This window comes from Neophocaena asiaeorientalis, unplaced genomic scaffold (assembly GCF_003031525.2).
Source record: "Neophocaena asiaeorientalis asiaeorientalis breed wild unplaced genomic scaffold, Neophocaena_asiaeorientalis_V1.1 scaffold110, whole genome shotgun sequence".
In the NCBI taxonomy this organism is placed as follows: domain Eukaryota; kingdom Metazoa; phylum Chordata; class Mammalia; order Artiodactyla; family Phocoenidae; genus Neophocaena; species Neophocaena asiaeorientalis.
This window is the reverse complement of record NW_020175053.1, coordinates 3,289,494-3,310,608: the sequence shown is the minus strand read 5'-3', so window position 1 is coordinate 3,310,608 and position 21,115 is coordinate 3,289,494. Positions and strand designations below refer to the sequence as shown.

Genomic DNA, 21,115 nt, shown 5'->3' with positions numbered 1-21,115 from the left:
TCTGTCAGGAAGGTAATGTGGAATAAGGGCAGAGGTTGGGGCAAAACAACTAAAGAATTATGCAAATTTTAAAGTGCCACACATTTGTATACAAATAAGCTGTAGTAACCAGGACATGTATTTCCTGCAACAATATCATAAATGTCTGATATGCACAACATAAAATGGCTACTCAGTGTGGTCCATGAACTTAAGGCCACTCTGCCAATTGTTTATTACAAATCTGTGATGAAACGATGAAATAACAGGCTTGTGCCAGAGACGGAAATCAGTTATGTCACAAGCACACTTAGTTCAGCTGACATCTTTGTCACAGCACTTTTTCCTCTATGATGAAGGAAGCAGTGCACTGATGTACATTCTGGCACAAGCTCTGTATCCTGAGGAATAGTAACAGTTTGTAGAACAGCTACTCTCAGTAGCACTGTCACAAAGCACAATGACTAATGGAATAAACCATATTTTAAAATGTTACATGTAGAGTACCTTTTTATCTACTCCAAATTTATTAAGTTCTGAAATCCATAGTCATATTCACTAACTGTGCAACACTTAAAGTGTATCTGTCACATGGATGACATAACATACAAGATGGGTAACAATGCTATCAGGCTTTATATGTACAAATGTCTATGGGCAGTAAAATGAATACCTGATTAAATATTAACACATTCTGAATTTAGATTAGATGACGTTAAGTCTAACAAGGACCTCATGTAAATTAAGCAATAAATTTGGGTATTTTTATCAGTCTTTTTCAGCAACTTCAAAATCTTTGTATGATACTTACGGATGATTTTTACTGATGATTTTTGAATCATTCCTTGAGGGATTTTGATCAAGCAATAATTCAGGCACATTCACCATGAGGAAAATAAGTATGCTGAAAAATCAATACATAGCTGATGAACACATGAAACAATATCAGTGATAATCAAAAAAGATTCTAAAAGATGTGTTTCACTCTAATGAAACATGTAAGTTCAAATAAGATACCTAACTTCTTCCATGGGAAAAACTTACTGCAGTACTGCTTTCTCATAGAAAGATTTTTAACCAAAGCTGCTTTTCACAGCTACTGTTTTCTGAAGAGACCAAGATTGCAGAGTTTGTAGCCATAATAAATGGGAGTATTAACATACCATATGAAATGTTCCTATTTTTCAAATCTTATTTTCTTTCTTGAGGAAGCCTATGTAATTCAGCTATTATAATCCTGATTTCACATAGCACAAAGATGTTCAAATGACTTTCAGCTTGCAACTGGTAGATTGATTTACAAATATTTTGAAAATAAGAAGTGACAAGGGTTAGGGGATGATTATGTTAGTATCTCCACTTTCTTAATCAGCTAGATCTCCAGTGCTTAAAAACGCCTAACACATCATGGGTGCACAAACACAGTTGTAGACTATTTGACCTGAAGAAAAAGGAAGAAGACGAATTTAGGATGACTATCAAGTTTAGGACATACATATAGCTGAATGATGAGACAGGAAAAACAAGAAGAGGAGTGTACATGGGAAAAAAGTAGTTCATTCCAGGTACACTGATTTCTGTGGTAATTCTAAGTGGTAACATCCGGAGAGCAGTTAAATATATACGCATGAAACGTAAGCGAAAGGTATGGAATAAAGAGATATTTAAAAGGCTTCACAACATAGATGGTAGTTAAAGCTGTAAGTGTGGGTGAACTTTATTTGGGAGATTATCTGGTATGAGAAGAGGGTTCCAGAAAGTAAATCTTTGGAAAAATAAACACAGGGGTGTACGGGAAGAGAATGAGGAAGAAACGAAGAGATGAGATCTGGAAGGAACCTGAGAAGGAACAGTCTGAGAAGCTGGAAGAGAATTATCTTCCAGGAGAAAAAGCCAGGAGAGAACTGCCTCTCTGAAACCAGGACCAGAGAATTTTAGGAAGAACACAGTCAACACTGTCAAATCCCACAGAGAGACCAAAAAGACAGCTAAGGGGTCTGTTGTTGGAAGATCATGTGCGATGTTAGTAAACACAGATTGGATGGAAGGTACTTCAAGTGTACCACAACGCACTTTAAGAAACTTAGTTGTGAAGGGAAGGGAATTGGGATTAAATAAACGGTGCAGGGCAAGAGATTTTGTAGAGTCCTGTATATTTATGTGTACAAAAATATTATCACATGACTGTGTCCAGCTCTACCTCCTTTCCCTCCACCCAAGTTATCCCTTCCTCTGCCACTTGACCCCCAACACACGCCTCATTAGCAGCCTAAGATACATCCTTCCAGATTTTACTCCATGTTTATAAAATTTTACACAAATATATGTGCATATACATATAGATTTTTAAAACATTGCTCATTTTACAAAAATGAGATATTATGAGCCTTCATCTTGACTGTTCTGACTCAACAATATCTTATGAAAATCTCTCCAAGTAACTGGTTCAGTGTTAAGATACACCTTTTCATGGCTGCACAATAGTCTGTGGTGTGGCTGTACACCTTGATTTATGCAACTGATCCCCTGTATGACTACACATTTTTTCTTCTGCCACTGAAAACACTGCTGTAATAAACATGGGATACTCCCAGAAGTATGACTACTATATTAAGGAGCGTAAGTATTTTTAAAACTGTGTTTATAATGGTAAATTTTGACTTTACACAAAAGTAGACAGAATGTTATACTGATCCCCCATGTATTCATCACTCAGCTCCAACAGCCATCAATCTCTGGCCAACCCATACCTCTATTCATCCTACTCCTGGATCATTTTGAAGCACATCCCATTCATGGTATCATTTCATCCAGAAATATTTCAGTGTATTTCTCTAAAAGGTAAGAGCCCTTGTATTTTGTTAGCTGTTGCCAGACTGTTCTTCAAAAAGACTAACAATTCACATGCCTTTCTTTTAACCCCTTCTCCTATTAGGTAACCACTTTTATAGGTTGTTGGTTTATTCTTCCATAACTTCTTTTTTTAAAAAGTAAGAAAATACATTGATATAGCTTTTAAACCCCTAAATTATCTTTCCTTTACCCTAACAGGTGAACAATACCTTGGCCAGGTACATAATTCTTATGCTGCAGTTCTTTTCTCTCAGTAGTCTATCTTCCACTGTTGTAAGTTAGAAGTCCAATGCCAATGCGACTGTATTTCCTTGTAACTTGCTACACGCAGAATTTACAAGGAGTTTGATCAAAATATGTCTAGGGGTATGTGTACATGCTTCTTCCATCCACCTGGAGCTCACTAAGCTTTATAATTGATAGACTTGGGCTTGCTTCAGCTCAGGAACATTTTTTTCTATTTGTATAATTATGGACTATTCTCCACCTGTTTCTTTTTTTCCCTTTTAAATTCCCATAACTAGCTATTATTCATATGCTAAATCTGTTAGCGCTCCTACTATAGCCAGGACATGGAAGCAACCTAAATGTCCATCGACAGAGGAATGGATAAAGCTGTGGTACATATACACAATGGAATATTACTCAACCATAAAAAATAATGAAATAATGCCATTTGCAGAGATGTGGATGGACCTACAGATTGTCATACAAAGTGAAGTAAGTCAGAAAGAAAAAAACAAATGTATAATATTGCTTGCATGTGGAATCTAGAAAAATGGTACAGATGAACTTATTTGCAAAGCAGGAATAGAGTCACAGGTGTAGAGAACAAACTTACAGTTACCAAGCAGGGAAGCGGGGGTAGGATGAATTGGGATATTAGGATTGGCATACATACACTACTATGTATAAAATAGATAACTAACGAGAACCTACTGTGTAGCACAGGGAACTTACTCAGTGCTCTGTGGTGGCCTAAACGGGAAGGAAATCTAAAGAAGAGTGGATGTGTGTACATATGACTGATTCACTTTGCTGCACAGCAGAGCTAACACAACATTGAAAAACAACTATATTCCAATTAAGAAAAAAAAAGATCTGCTAGAGCTCCTAGATCTATTCCCTAAGTCTTTTATCTTATCTCTTCTTTCAGGATTCTTTCTCTTTGTATTTTTGCTGTGTTGTGAGGATTTGTTTTACTTGATTTTATAGCCTAATCATTTAAGTCCCACTTCAGCTCATCTACTGTGTTGTCTGATTATATAATCATGTTTTTTATTAGCTCCAAAAAGCCTTTGCGCTGTCCTTGAATTTTCTTAAGTACTCCTTTTGTTGTCGCTGTTGAAGTAGTCCAAGAGGCAGCTCTTTGCAAGCAGTGGAAGGGAAAGTGGGCTCCCCCGGGACTGCCAGTCAGCACTGAAGCACCAGGAGGAGACCTCCCTGTTGCTGGACTAGGTCTTTCCCAACTTCCCCAGTCTCAGTAATGGACGAACTCAGCCCAGCTACTCCTTGGATCTGTGGGGGATGGAGGATTCTAGCATAGTCCCTTAGGGCCAGTTACCCCTCCCCCACAATTCAACAAATATTTATTAAGCAATGTCTTCGTACCAAACACTTTAGTTTATATTTATTGGAGGCTGAAGGAGTGAAAATACATATAAAAGAAAAGCTGCCATCTTTACAATTTTGCCTATAGCTTTAGCTCCATCATTACCATTCCTACTACAATATACTGCTTACCAACCCTTTAACCAACATTACATTTTTCTCTCTTTATTCCCCTCTCCTCCCAGAGTACTGGCTCTAGGCGTGCAGGCTTCAGTAGCTGGGACACGCGGATTCAGTAATTGTGGCTCGCGGGCTCTAGAGCACAGGCTCAGCAGTTCTGGCGTATGGGCTTAGTTGCTCTGTGGCATGAGGGATCTTCCTGGACCAGGGCTCGAACCCGTGTGCCCTGCACTGGCAGGCAGATTCTTAACCACTGCGCCATCAGGCAAGCCCTTAACTGAGTTTTATACAAAATTCCCCTGAAGTATAAATTACCTGTTAAATACATGCTTAATATTTTAGTCTTGCCCATTTTTGAAATATGGGCATTTTTATTATTTTCTACAGGTTCTTCTTATTTTTGTACAATTTATCTGTTGGGAAACAATGCTGCTGTTGGGGTTTCCTACGGTCTGAATGTTGCTTGGTGCAGCTCAGCATGCTCCTCTGTCTGGGTATTTCCTGCAAATGGCAGCTGGATCCTGAGGACTGGGGAGTGGAGGAAGAGGGGCATTCCAGCAAGGGCAGGCAATGCCTTCTTTCTTTCTCTTTTTAATTTAATGTTAGCAACTGTTGATCCTCAATGCTCCCATACATTAACTAACAGGGGGTTGCAAAATGGTCAGTCTTTCTTTTCACTCTTTTAGTTGGATTAATCTAATAAAAAACATTTCTCCTCACCCATAATGAGGTTACCCAGTGACAAGAGTTCATATACGAATATGAAGGTGAAATAAATGACTGATTTTTTTCCTCTTTTTTGCCTAATTTTTTTTTTTTTTTTTTTTTTTTTTGTGGTATGCGGGCCTCTCACTGTTGTGGCCTCTCCCGTTGCGGAGCACAGGCTCCGGATGTGCAGGCTCAGCGGCCATGGCTCACGGGTCCAGCCACTCCACGGCATGTGGGATCTTCCCGGACCGGGGCACGAACCCGTGTCCCCTGCCCCGGCAGGCGGACTCTCAACCACTGCGCCACCAGGGAAGCCCCTTTTTTGCCTAATTTTTAAGATAACAAATTGGTTCTCTGATGACCATGGTAAATTTAAAAATTTATCATCATAGACTCATGGGTTTAAACATATTTGATGGGTTTCAAATCTTTGCAATTAACACCCTTAATGAAATTCCAACTATTGCATTTTTGGCCAGTGGGGAACTGTTCAAGTTGTCTCCTAAGGCCTCTGACAAGACCTGAAATCTGAAATGACAAGATGTTCCAAGCTCATCTTATATATTTCCTGCCCTAGACTTAGCATCACCCATTTTTTCCAAGAAACCTTGGTTTTCTTTTAGGAGAAAATATTTCCTGACTATAATCTGGGTACCAAGAATGATTACTGTTACTGTCTCAGTCAGTTTTAGATATTTTCAATGGACAAAGCAAAAAAACTTTATGTATTTGTATATTTTAGATTTTACTTGGAAATAATTTCAAACTCACAAAAAGTTAGAAAAATAAAAAATAATGAACACTATATATCCTTTATCCAGGCTTTCCTCCTGTTAACGTTTTGCTCCCTTGTGTTATAATTTACTTTCTCTCTCTATATATACACATGTGTATAAATACATTTGTTTCCCTGAACTATATGAGGGTAAATTACATATATCGTGGCTCTTTATCCCTATATACTTTAGTATTTCCCAAGACATACAGATATTCTCTTGTTACCACAGCACAGCTGTCGACTTCATAGACTTACACTGATACAACACTAACCTACTGTCCATATTCCTTGCTAAATGATCTAATAATATCTTTTATAATCTTTCCCCCCCCTCCAGGACAGAAAACAGTCGTGGAGCAGGTACTGCCTTTAATTATTACCTCTTTGGATAGCCTGGAACATTTCTATTGCCTTTACTGGTTCATGACACTGACATTTCTTAATCTTTGGTGGCAGTGGCTTTTAAAAAGAAGCAGAACATTCCTCATGATTATACACTCTCAGCCAGAATGCTATAAGTGATGTTCTATCCTTCTCAGGGTACCACATGTAGAGGCACATGATATGCATCTATGTCTCCTTTGATGATGTTAATTTTGATCACTCAGTCCAGGAGGTGCTGGATTTCTCTACCATATAATCATTGTTCTTTTTTCCTCTCTTGTAATGTGAAAAGGTCATGTAAATATCTGCTTTTATAAAAAAAGAATTCTCCCTAGATTTACCAGCCTTTAGTGATTCTTGTCTAGTCATCTTTACCATGAGGGTTGTAAATGATCAGGTAGGGGTGGGCACTGACTAGGAAGGGGCATAAGGAACTTCCTGAAGTATTGGAGATATGCTGTATCTTGATAAGGTTGGATTATACAAGGTCTATGCATTTCTTAAAAGCTCATAGAATGTTTTATTAAAGAATTATTAATTTCACAAATGTAAATATTACCTAAAAATCATATACAAAAACTGACCTCTAGTTATAATGAAATGCATGTTAAATTATTTAGAGATGTCCACAACTTATTCTGAAATGCAGCAAAAAATAAGAATTGATGGGTAGATCAATAGATATGTGATAATGTAATAAACAGTTAACAACTGCAAAACATAGCTAGTGGGTACAGGGGGTTCACTGTACAATTCTCCAAATTTTGCTGTGTGTTTGAATATTTTCATAATAAAATACTGAGATTTTAACTTCTGCACAGCAAAGAAAATCATCAACAAAATGAAAATTCAGTAGGCAACCTACTGAATGGGAGGGAATCTTTGCAAATCATGTATCTGATAAGGGGTTAATATTCAAACTACATATAAAACTGGTATCATACAACTCAACAGCAAACAAACAATCCAATTTAAAAACTGGGCAGAGGATCTGAATAAACATTTTCCCAAAGAAGACGTATAGATGGCCAACAAACACATGAAAAGATGCTCAACATCACTAATCATCAGGGAAATGGAAATCAAAACCACAATGCAATATCACCTCATACCTGTCAGAATACCTATTATCAAAAAGACAAGAAATTTCAAGTGTTGGCTTGAGGATGTGGAGAAAAAGGAACCCTTGTGCACCATTGGTGGGAATGTAAATTGGTGTAGCCACTATAAAAAAATAGGATGGAGGTTCCTCAAAAAATGAAAAATAGAACTGCCATGTAATCCACTAATTCCACCTCTGGTTATTTATCCAAAGAAAATGAAAACAGCAATTCGAAAAACTATATGCACCTCCACGATCACTGCAGCATTATTTCCAATAGCCAAGATATGGAAACAACTTAAGTGTCCATCAATGGATAAATGGATAAAGAAGATGTGGTACATATACACAATGAGATATTATTCAGCCATAAAAAAGAACACAATATTGTCATTTGAGACAATATGGATGGACCTTGAGGGCGTTAAGCTAAGTGAAATAAGTCAGACAGGGAAAGACAAATACTCTATGATCTCACATGTGTAGTCTAAAAAACAAACAAAAACCAAGCTCATCAATACAGAGAACAGACTGGTGGTTGTCAGAGATGGGGGGGTGGGTTAAATGGGTGAAGGGGGTCACAAGGTACAAACTTCCAGTTATAAAATAAATAAGTCATGAGGATGTACTGTACATGGTGACTGTACTTAATACCGCATTGCACATTTGAAAGCTGCTAAGAGAGTAGATCTTAAAAGTCCTCATTACAAGAAAGAAAGAAAAAACTTTGTAACTACGTATGGTGACCATTACTAACTAGAATTACTGTAGTGACCATGTTTCAGTGTATACAAATCATTATGCTGTACATGTGAAACTAATACAATATTATATGTCAATTATACCTCAAAAAAAAAAGTAAATGGTAGACCTTTCTCTTTTAAAAGTACAGATGTTGTCCTATTGCCCTCTGGCAATGGCTGAGATTAAATGAGTATGGTTTCATTTTATTTATAAATAATATAAAAGTAGTATTATTACCTAATTGCTTATAGGAATTGTTTATAATTTTGTAAAGATATGGCCAGTTATGAGACTTATTGAATTGTTTTCCATTGATTTTTGCCTGAAACATGGTGAAACCTTCCAATCTGTACACAAAAGACTTTCTTCAATACAGGAAAGTTTTTCTGTTATTTTTTTTTAATTGCTTATTTATTTTTTTAAACTCTGAGTATGCCAAAAGTTTCATGAAATATTCTTTTCGGGTCTTTCCTTTTTAAAACTGTGACTGTAAAATTGTGCCTCTATTTTACAACAATGACCAGAGTTCAACAACCTAAACTGCAAAAATAAAAATGCAAAGATGACTCATTAATGCCAGGAAGAGTTCGGTTAGTGGTGCTCTAATTTATAGAAGAATTAAAAGAACTCAAGATGTGGGATAGCTAGTGGTGGTAGTGTATAGCAGTGGTGGTAGCTATTAATGGGGAGAGAGGCTGCAATAGGCTTGAATGTAACATCAGCAATCTGTGGGGAAAAGAAATCACAGAAATAGGGTGAGAGCATTGTGACTCCATTTACACAGAGGACATGTAGCAAACACCTAAATTTAGGTTACTAAATTCACCATTCTTAATAGCTAGATAGCATTACCTAAGGTACTCAACATTTTAGGTATTATAAAGCAGAAGTAGAATATTCTACTAAATATCGTGTCAAACAGGTGAATGCAGATTATGTGGAACAAACCTGTGTAACTCTCATCATCATCAGATAAAGGCACCTCTCTTTTTAGCAGCAATTCCAACTCCTCTGTGTCTGCTACATCCACTGGACGCTCCCCATGTTTATTAGCTTGAAATGGATTTCCACCATGACGAAGTAGCAGTTTCACTATCTGCAACATTAAACAGTAGGAAGACTCAGTCCTTTCGTAGACTGCATTATTTCAACCATTTTCCTCTTGATCACACTCATAATATCCTCCTGCTTCATCTCCTCCGCCTCCATTCCTCAGTGTTTATTCTAAATCATAATTACTCTCAAGTTCCATTTTCATCGCCATCCCCCTTCTGATCGTATCTACTACAAAGAAATTTGCTCCTCAAAGTTTAAGCTGGGCTATTTTAGCACTGAATCTCATTATTTTTCTTCCTGTTTCATCATACACTTGACAAATATTTACTGAGTACCTATTGACAAGCACTGCTCCATCAGTGAACAAGAGTAAAAAGCTCCCTGGCCTCCTGGAATGTACAGGCTACAGGAAGTCTCAAAAGAAGTATCTCCCCTCTGTTTCAGGCTACCATTGCTACCAAGGCTCTTAATCACCTGTTCCCCATCACTCTGGGATTTAAACTATCGCTAACTGACATGGGTTTACTTAAAACTACTAAAGCTTAAACTTCAAGGCATCTCATTTTCATGGTCCCCTTATATGGCCCTATATCTAATTTTTTATTCATTTCTTAAAGAACCCTGCCCTCACAAATTTCATAAGCTTTGGGCTCCACAAACCAAGATGCGACTGGTTAGTCATCATTTCATTTGTTTGTTGCTCCTTATTCCTCTTCCTTTCTATATTTCTTACCTCTTTTTCGATTGGCTCCTTTCTAGAAGCCAATCTTTCCAGTTCATGTCTCTTTTGCCTTAAAACAATAATGGCAATAAAGAAATGAAACACAGGTTAAAAAAAGCAACTGCTCAAACCTATACTCTCCTCCTCTAGCTAAATCTCTCTTCTTTCCTTTACAGTCAAGTTCCTGAAAAGATGTTTACCCTTGGGGCCTTGACTACTTTTTTCTTATTGGCCCTTCACTCTTCTACCTACAATTATGTTACCGTCAGTCCAATGAAATGAGTCTCCTAAGATCTGTAAATTTCTGAGCCATACGTGTTTCCCTAGGGCTCTGTCTTTGATTCACTTGATTCATGCTCTGGTCCACATCATCTCCCTGGAGAGCTCACCCACTCTGAATGCGACTACGATTATGCAATCCACTCATTCATTTTCATTCTCGTGCTTGTTCTTTCTCAGCCTTCTTCTTGACCTTCAACATCAAATACCCAAATATTCTTTGGATATACTGTATTTCAATGCAAAAGCTGAAACCAATAGGTCCCAGAGTTCATTAAATGTGCACCCTTATCTTTTGTTTCCATTCTCAGTGACTGGAACCAAAGTATACCCAGTCACTGAAACCAGAAAGTGGGGAGTCATCACATTCTCGTTTTTCACTCATACTCTACGTCAAGTAGGTGGCCAAGTATTATTAATTCTGCTTCCCTAACATCTCCTCTTGTTTTGAGCTTCGACTTCCAGTGACATGAGTGTGTTCTATCATAGGTAAATCTATACTATAATTTATTAACACATTTCTCCCCTTGTCCTAGACCATAAACTTCATGTGAGATCTTTATTCGTCTCTGTATTCCTAACACGTAACTATGGTGTTTTCTGGTACTGAGGAAATGTATCATGTCTTTTAAAAGAAGCAATATTAAACAGGATGCTATAAATTAGGAACTTCTAACAAATGAAAGTATTTAAGAATAATAAAGATTCACAATGAATTAAATAATGAAAAATCTTTTCTAGACTATCAAAGAATAAACCATCAACACAGAATACTTGAAATGTAAGAATGTATAAAGAAAACAAATTACGCATGATCTCAACTGTTAATATTTAATTTCCCTTTTTGTTTACTAATTTTTATCAAATTACATGTTCATGATTTTAAAAGATCAAACAGCTTTTCAAGGCTGCTGGTGAAGAACAATCGTCCCTGATATTTATGTCCATATACTTAAGTAACATAGCGTGCTGCTTCCGTATTTTTCGGTTTTAGGCACTGCCTATTGTCTTACAATGGAAAACACAATTCAGCTCTCTTTTACCAACTCCATCCCTCTCCCATACACATCCACTTCCCCCTCCTCCTAACTTTCCAAGATAGACATATTATTTTTTGTGTGTCATTATGATTAATGTAAATGTTGAACCAAGTAGTACACCATGACAAAACTTCCATTCTTACACAAGTTTATTTTATCCCAGAGAGTTAATTATCTTGACTTTTCACTTCCTCGGTTTTCTACATACTCATCTTTAATTTATCCCCCATTCTGCTACAAGTACAGATCTCTTCAATTCAATATACCACCATTTTTTTGTTAAACTCCTTTCTCCAAGCCTTCTAACTTGCTCTAAAATGGACTGGTTGCTGTCTAGATTTGCTCCCCAGTTGTCATCTTGACATCTCCATTTATCCTATCATCCTAGAAATAGCCTTCCCTCAATTCTGTGGATTCTTTAGACCTTTTATCTTCTTTTTTGGTTCACTTCCTCATTTTGTTGAAACACCACCTCCAGGAGATTCCTAAGAAACAGTAAATATTCTGAGATTTTTCCATGTCAGAAAATACCTTTATTCTATCCTCACTTGATTAATATTTACTCTTGATATAGAATAATTTTCCCTCCAGCTTTGAAGGCATCATCATTATCTTCTAGATTCTAGTGTTGTTATTGAAGTCTGATGCCATTCTGATTTTTTACCTTTATATGGAACTTGCTTTTTCTCTCTGTAAGCTTGAGGACATTCTTTGCCTCTATTGTTCTGAAATCCCAGGAGAATGAATTTTGATCTTGGTCTTTTAACATCCATTGTGCTGATGAGCATTCAACTGCTCTTTCAATCTGAAGATCCACGTTCCTTCAGTTCTGAGAAAATTCCTGGATTTATTTATTTGATAATGCCCTATGTTTTCACTGTTCTGTCTTCTAAGAACTCTTGTTAAGATAATACTGGATCTCCTGAATTAATCTTCTTTTTTCTCATTTCCCCTCCTCCACCTTTGTCTTTTGTTTCCTAGTCTCTGGGAGATTTCCTCAACTTTATCTTTAACCCTCCATACTCCCATTTTTCATTTCTGCTACCATATTATTAATTTCTAAGACCTTTTTTTGTTTTTATTTTTAAATTTGTTAACTGTTCCTTATTTAGCAATCCTTCAGTTTTTTGTTTCATGGCTACAAGAAACTCTCATCTCTTTGGGGAAGGTAATGTGTTTCTTTCATTTTTTTCTTTTTTTGAAGTTTCTCTTGGCCTTATCATGTCCTCCACGTTTCTACTTTTCTATTTGCTTGTTCTGCTCTTTGCCTTCCATATTAGAGACCTTTCTCAAAGGTCAGGTGATCACTGGGTGTCTATATTTCAGAGTAAGGTACTAGGGAATTCCCTGGTGGCACAGTGGTTGGGAGTTTGCCTGCCAATGCAGGGGACACAGGTTCAAGCCCTGGTCCGGGAAGATCCCACGTGCCGCGGAACAGCTAAGCCTGTGTGCCACAAGTACTGAGCCTGCGCTCTAGAGCATGTGAGCCACAAGTACTGAGCCCGTGCGCCTAGAGCCCGCGCTCCACAACAAAGAAGCCACCGCAATGAGAAGCCCACTCACCGCAATGAAGTGTAGTCCCCACTCGCCGCAACTAGAGAAAGCCCATGCGCAGCAATGAAGACCCAACGCAGCCAAAAAATAAATTAAAAAAAAAAAAAAGAGTAAGGCACTAAAAGACTTGCTGAAAGTTTTTTAGGCATAGGTAGGATCTATTGACAGATGGACCTTGTGCTAGTGTGATATGACTAGGCCATTTCATCAGAACCCCCTCTTGGCTAGTTCACTTTTCTATTGAGAAATCTTTCAATTCCTGCCCTAGAACCATAAGCCTTACTGTCAGCATCCTGGTTGACTGAGGTCTTAATGTTCAGTACGTTTTACTTAATTAGCTTACATTTAATCCTTACTCCCAACTATTCTTGTGGTATGTCAGTCCAGACAATATGGTTTATACTTGTCAGGAAATACACCTCCAATCATCTGCCAGAGAAATGTGCCGTCATCTAGTTGTGAAGGGTTAGGAAGGGAATAAGGGTAAAAAACCAGTTTGATTCAATCCTCTTATTTTCAGTCTTATTCAATGGGCACCTCCAGATGAACCCAGCCATCAACTGCTGAGCTTCAGTTTTCCTGGGATTCTGTGTTGAAATGGCTTTGGTTTCAATTTTCTTGGATTTTTAAAATCAGGAGCTGGTAAATTTGGTCTGTAGGCCAGATCTGGTCTGCTGACTAAGAATAGTTTTTATATTCTTACAAAATACCTTAAAAAGAATTGATAAAGGAGAAATACATCGGAGGAAACAGGAAGCAGAGAGAGAGGGAGAAGGGAGGAGGGCCAGTGGAGGCGGCACGTGGCTGCGAAGCCCACAGTGTTTACTATCTGGCCCTCTACAGAAAGTCTGCCAAACCCTGTTCTATGCAGTCACCACTCACTCCTCAAATTTCTATCTCCCACAATATTGGTCTTCTTGTTTCTTCTGTTCTTTATCCTTGTGGGACTGTGTCCTTTAAAATCTCCCCTTTTAGGGGTTGGAGAAGGTAACTGAAGTTTAAGACTTTTAGTTATTATAAATAATGCTATAGCGAACACCTTTATAAGTTGAAAGTTTTCCCCCCATTTTTAGGCTTATTTCCTTCGGTTAGAGTCTTAGAATGAGAAAACGGAAGGATCTTGATACTACTGAACGCTTTCTATACCTGTCAGGAAATAATCAAAAAAATATTTATTCCTGGGACTTCCCTGGTGGTCCAGTTAAGGAGGTTAAGAATCCACCTTCCAATGCAGGGGGTGAGGGTTCAATCCCTGGTCGGGGAACTAAGATCCCGTATGCCACAGGGCAACTAAGCCTGCATGCTGCAACAGAGCCCATATGCTCTGGAGCCCACACGCCACAACTAGAGAGCCCGTGTGCCGCAACTACTGAGCCCACATGCCACAACTAGAGAGAAGCCCACGCGCCACAATGAAAGATCCCGTGTGCTGCAACTAAGACCCGATGCAGCCAAAAATAAATAAATAAATATTTTTAAAAAATTTATTCCTGACTATGATTAGACAGTTCGTTCATTCAAACATGCTACAATAACCCTAACCTAAATAACCAATACTTTACAGATCATTCTCATATGCAAAAAATTATTTATTCTAAAAAGAATTTAAAGTAACTTAAAGTTGCTTAAAACGAGCAGGCAGCAGGACTTCCCTGGTGGTCCAGTGGGTAAGACTCCGTGCTCCCAGTGCAGGGGGTCTGGGTTCAATCCCTGGTCAGGGAACTAGACCCCACATGCATGCCACAACTACGAGTTCGTATGCTTCAACTAAGTCCTCATGCCACAACTAAAGATCCCACATGCCGCAACTAAACATGCTGCAATGAAGATCCTGCGTGCCTCAACTAAGACCCGGCACAGTCAAAATAAATAAATTAATTAATTAAAAAAAAAAACCCAAAACATAGACAGCAAATTAGAAGTAAAAATGATGAGACAAGAAGAAAATAAACATAGGTAGTATCTAAAATAGAACTAAGAATAGGGCTATTATAAGAATGTATATTATGAAGTAATATACATTTGTGAAAGGTAGGCCAAAGACTAGGTTCTTAGTAAGCTATGTTAATCCTCTCTTACTCGAAACAATTTAGAACAGAACTTTTTCTCCCACCTTAGAAATGTTTTATGGATGGCTGAAGTTGTCATGAGTGTTACTGAGTGAAAGAAATCTAATTCTTTGGAGGAGACTCATAATATATGGTACAAATACATACCAATGGGTTTTGGTATATCTCATTTCCCTCCTCCTCCTTGAGGACAAGTAAAAGAACAAGGAGAAAATAACCCTCAACAGCTCTGAATTGTGACTCCTACTATCCTAGGCATGTTGGTAGGAGGAAAAGCAAAGATCTCTTGAAAATAGCATGTCAGTCTCCTTCTGGAAGGAGACTGGAAATAGTGTTTGAGTCTTTGTAAGTACATGAGCTCAAAGGTCAGCTTCTGGAAATATTTTGCAGCAATGTGCATATTTAGAAACTTGTATTCATAGAAACATGTCTTACTCATAAGGCACAGTTCTTTAACATTACATTTAGAAATCAGGAAATCTCTTTATGCAACATTTAAAGAAAAACTATTCATGCTTGATAAACTATCGATAATGCTTTTTAAAAAAGGGCAGTAAGTACAGTATTTAAAATAGCACAGCCAGAACATAAATCAGGTATGCATGGGACTCAAAATTCAATGAAGAAAACAGACATGCACATGAGTAAAAAATAATATAGTAAGTGCTATCACATAGGTATGTATGAATTGTCAAGGGAGCAAAAAAGACTGGAACGATGGTAAGCAAGGATCAGTTTAGGAAAAATAATGTTATAGGCTACATTTTTCTTCAAAATTGTAACTTGAGAATTATGAAAAATACCTTATAGAAAGATTTAAATGAGAAAAATGGCATCTTTAATTTCCGAAATATCTGAGTATATTTGAAAAATAGCAATATAAAAGTTGCCTTTTAATCTTTGACCTCTGACATTTCTATGACATTTTAGATTTCAAGGTATGTTTATGTGCACAGCGTCGTTTTTTTCCTTCAAAATATCCCTTTTAGACAGGTATTATTTATTATGTGATTTAAAGATGAGAAAATGGAAGTTGAAAGGAAAAAAGTAACTTGAGACCACTCATTTGGGAAACTGGCCAGGCCAGAATTGAATTCATATCTATCTTCACTCCAAATTCCGTTTTTTTTCTCAACTAAAGTGGCTTTTAAAAAACAGGCACCACGACACTGAAATTTTTGTGTCAAAAAAGAAAATAAGGCAGAGAAAAAAAAAGGGAATTTTCCAGCACAAAGGTATGAGATGACCAAAATCCTTTTACGTTATTCACTAGAGAGGAGAGACAGTGTACTGAATAACAACTCTTCCAGATTAATGAATTATTACCTCACTTTGTCTTAAAAAACACTGATGTTTATCCTTTTTAGTCCCTTAATTTGAACTCATATCAGTTTAATAAACTTGGGAGTGTCTTAGACCAGTGCGTCTTTGTCTTTGTGTCTCCTGTGTCTTTGTGTCTCCTGTGTCTTTGTTTCTCCATGTTCTGGGAGAAGCTGAGGGTACTGGAATGCGATGGGTCATACAGTATCAACAAGAAACACCAGAAGGTTATTCATTTACTGTGATGATTAAAATAATACTGGGACTTCCCTGGTGGTCCAGTGGGTAAGACTCTGTGCTCCCAGTGTAGGGGGCCTGGGTTTGATCCCTGGTGGGGGAACTAGATCCTGCATGCATGCCACAACTAATATGAGTTCTCATGCCACAACTAAGAAGCCCACACGCCGCAACTAAGAAGCCCGCATGCTGCAACTAAGAGTCTGCATGTCACAACTAAGAAGTCCACATGCCACAACGAAGATCTCCCGTGCTGCAACAAAGATCCTGCGTGCCACAACTAAGACCCAGCACAGCCAACATAAATAAATAAATAAATATTTTAAAAAAATTAATACGTATAAAGAAAGCATTTACAACACTTCTTATCCCATAATGAAAACACACAAATATTGCTGTGAGAAGTTAATGTAATGTGGTTCACAACCACTCCTGCCAGAGACTGGAAATCTCATGAAGAGACTGAGAATCTCACATGAAATTAATGGCAAAAACAAATCCCTAGACAGCATCTATGCTACAGATCTAGAGAGAAGCTAGTCCCAATTAAAGTAGGATACAAGATATCTTGTATACAAGGATACTCTCAAACATAATAAACTGATCAATGTGTTTGACCTTACTCAGAGGCATTTTAGAGTTATGTCAGAGAGAGTAAGGAAGTACAGAAATAGATACATGGAAAACTAAATAAGAAAAATCAGAACAAGGCAGTGTAGTAACCAAGGTAATAAACAAAAATCCAAGAGAAAATACAATTATATTAAATTTGTGCGTCTCTGAGCAGCAATATATATTAAAATCCTTTGCAGGGGGTCAATAGCTAGTGACTAAAAAAATTAAAAAGCAAAATAGCTTCCATCTTGTTAGAAATAAAGAGATAACTACTAGGAGAAACACCTACAAGAGCTGCTTTTGGCTAAAGGTACTGGGAAGTGCGGAGGGATGGGAGGGAGCAGGTAGTTATCTTTATAAGCTAAGTAGTACTTTTCAACTTTCTAAACTATGTACAAGTATTCTTTGATAGAAGTTAAAATTAAGTGAAAGAGAAAAACTACTTATGTGATAAACAAAATCCTACTTTAGAACCATTGCTAATAGTGCCCCAGGTTGATCTGCTCTGGCTGTAAGCAGGTTATAGTGATGGAGCTAAGCATTAAGCACTCTTAAAACATAAGCTACATTACAACAAAGACTGGTTAGGCTTTGATGTCAGCATGCCAGAGATTGAAAATGAAAATGGAATTTAAAACCCAGCATGGTTCATAATATTACATCAAAGCAAATTAAACATGCCATTAAATTTGCAAGCATATATAATCATGTTTGTTTAAATCATGTCTTATTATATACATAAGCATCTGAATGTCAGCTAAAATTCAGCAACAGATGTTATATATAGAGGAATCATTAATAAGTCTTAAAAAAAGGTTTCATGACAATGTAAAATTTTAAGTACAATCTGCTTTAACTGCTGCATCTAATTATCTGACAGTAGAATGGCCTTTTAACTAAATATTTGCCAAGTTGTTTAATTACCAAGTTAAATAGGTTTTATGAAAAGAAAATGCTAAATCTATGATAGGAATTAGCAATTAGAAGGTAGAAAAAATATAATATAGACAAGCTGATCATGCAATGAGTGAAATATGACACAAGATCGTATGACTAAGAAGTGAATTAAATGACTGGATTAAATTTATATTTTGAAGACGTATATTACTGCTCCTTCCATCATACTCACATCTCTGTGCCCACTACTAGCAGAATCATGGAGTGGAGTGTCGTCATCTAATCCTTGTGTGTTAACATCTGCTCCAGCTGCTATAAGTATCTTAGCAACATCATAATATCCAACATTGCAAGCTTCATGCAGTGGTGTCCAACCTAAAGTTACAATATTAATTGAACATATGGTTCACTTCTACTAATTCAACACATATGCTTTTTAGATACATAACCATGTGTGACATACTGATTCTACATGCACACAGTACAGAAGGAAAAAGGAGTGATGAACAAGTTACTGGAAATAAGTACCTAAGAAAACCACCAATTTTACAGAAAGTTCATCCACAATCATATTATTTCCACTGGGACTAAATTATTTGACAAAAGTACTAAACATTTAAGCTTATCCAATAACTTGCTATAATTTAGAACAATCATCTCAACTATGTTAAAAGAGTAGGAAAAGGCAAAATAAGCTTGTTAGGGTCTCTCAATATTATAAGATATTGAATATACTTTCCTGTGCTATACAGTAGGTCCTTGTTGTTTACCTATTTTATATATAGTAATGTGTATATGTTAATCCCAAACTCCTAATTTATCTCTTCCCCCCACCCAAGGCTCTTTCATATACTCTTGATGGGAATGTAAATTGATAAAAGATTTTTTGGAGGGTCATCTGCCTGATTTTCAAAAAATTTTAAATATTCATCTCCTCTGATTTAGCAGTTTCCTTTCTACTGAAATATCGTCCTTCCATAACTATACACAAATATATTTCTACAAGAGGGTTACTGAAGTACTGTCCACGGAATCTATTCTATACACTATTATGTGGCTGTTGAAATGAATGAAGTAGAACCACCTACATGTACCGACAGAAATATCTGTACGACACTAGTAAAAAGGAGAGATTGCAGAACTATAGGCTGACACAGATAGAGTGATTTGATTTTTTTAAAAAAAGTCTCTATATAACTAAATGTTCATTGTATATATGATCCTGCAAGTGCACAGAAAGGACAGCCTCCAAATTGTTAACCACAGTTCTGTGAAAAAGAAAGAACCTGGGGGATGGGAGGGTAGGGTACTGTAGTATGTGAAACTAAAGGGAATTTCTACATTGTTCCCCAATACTTTTACTGTGTGAAACAACACTGCCACTCTCTTACAGTCCTTGTGCTCAAGCTAATAAATGGTCTAAACATTATTTAACTGTGGTTCACCTAGAAGCTAAATTGGATAAAAAATTATATGGTAATATGCCAAATAAAATGCACATTTAATATTTAAGTATTTGAGTAATTACTGACAATGAATTGTAGCAGAGATCAGGGTTTTAGGTATACACTCCAAAATAGTTTTATGTTAAAGTATACTTTTAGAACTCTTTCATTTCAGAAAGAGGAATGAAGAATATAGATTAAATTGTAACCAGCATCTGTTTAGATGATAAACTCAGAATTTTAGTTCCTGAGTATTAGTCTTTAACTACAAGTCTTACCTGCAAAATCTTTCACATTCACATTTGCCCCTAAACTTATTAATTCTTTGACCTGTTTTACATCTCCTCGAATAGCTGCCATGTGTAAAGGAGTTTCACCACGTTCATTTCTTTTATTAACTTTATCTTTCTGTCGAGATGAAGAACTGGGAGTTTTCTTTTGGGCTGGTGTTGTTTGTGATGGATGATTTGGTGTGGAATCTATAAGAAAGAGAAAAGTTAACAAAAGTTCTAGACTAAATATTTTGTATATTCATTTAAAGGTTTTTATAGGTAATGTGCTAACAGGGGGAATATCTTCTCACTCAAACAACCTGAAACTTGACTTGGATGATACACTAATAATTTGACCCAATTACATGTAGTAGATCTTCCTTTAGGGTTATCAAATATTGCAGGAGCCAATTAAGAAAAAAATGTTTCATTCCGTCAATTTATAGAATTGGTTTAAAATGATAATAAAATATCAAGTATGTACCCCGAAAGTGTTTGCTTAATGAATAATTTGATAAACTGCAAAAAAACATGTTCTTCATGGCATGTTATGATACTATTTCAAGAACTAGATGAAATGACATTGAAGGCTAGAGTTTACACCTCTGACTCAAACTACTGGAGTTCTATTCTGTTATTAGGTGCAAATCAAGGTCACAGATGATTTTAGTATGAAATGAAGCTTAATATCTATGAGAAATAAGGACAGTCTAGAAAAAGGCCTTTAAAAAGTGGGTGATAAAAGAGGGGAAAAAAAGTGCTTTGCTTTGATTCCTATCTTTTGATTTTTGTTCCAGTTTCTTTCTCAAAAACAAGAAAGTTAAACTGGATGACACCCAAAGTCCTCTACTCCCCATTTCAGAACTGGGGAAAAAACAAAACAAAAAACTAGTTTCTTAATCAATTAAGGATTCAAGACATATGTACAGTGTTAATAATTAACTGAAAATTTACAACTATTTAAAAGAAACAACAGCTCTAAGAGAAAAAAGTCTATGGAAAATCATTTTCTGACATCATATAATAATTTCCCTGCAAACTGACATGATTAGAGCACTGAAGCATTATCATCCTTTTCTCAATAAGAAAAAGTTTAAAATTTACCTTTTGGATTTTAAAGTACATTCAGTTAGTAACAGTTTCCTATCTATGGATTTCTATAACGTATACTCCAGAAGAGCATGAACCTTGTCTAATCATCACTGTATCTCGGCTGCTTAGAAGACTTCTTGGTACACAGTGTACTCATGCAATATGTGTTGAATGAATACATGATTCTTTTTTTTTTTTTTTTTTTTTTTTTTTTTTCGTTACCCGGGCCCCCCCCTTTT

The 21,115-nt window shown here is 36.6% G+C and overlaps 1 protein-coding gene across 3 annotated transcripts in view; it reads right to left on the bottom strand.

Annotated features, from left to right (window-relative positions):
* The window catches only part of ANKRD12 (ankyrin repeat domain 12), an 85,658-nt gene that overhangs the window by 36,739 nt on the left and 27,804 nt on the right, over positions 1 to 21,115 (bottom strand). For all 3 annotated transcript variants that reach the window (XR_003005778.1, XM_024763941.1, XM_024763943.1), the window contains 3 exons: positions 19,791 to 19,991; positions 18,300 to 18,442; positions 9,228 to 9,375 (listed from right to left, as the gene is read on the bottom strand). Coding sequence is in view for 2 of the 3 variants with exons in the window: in XM_024763941.1 (XP_024619709.1) it covers positions 9,228 to 9,375; positions 18,300 to 18,442; positions 19,791 to 19,991 (492 nt within the window). In the remaining variant the exon portion in view is untranslated. The remainder of the gene's footprint in view (positions 1 to 9,227; positions 9,376 to 18,299; positions 18,443 to 19,790; positions 19,992 to 21,115) is intronic.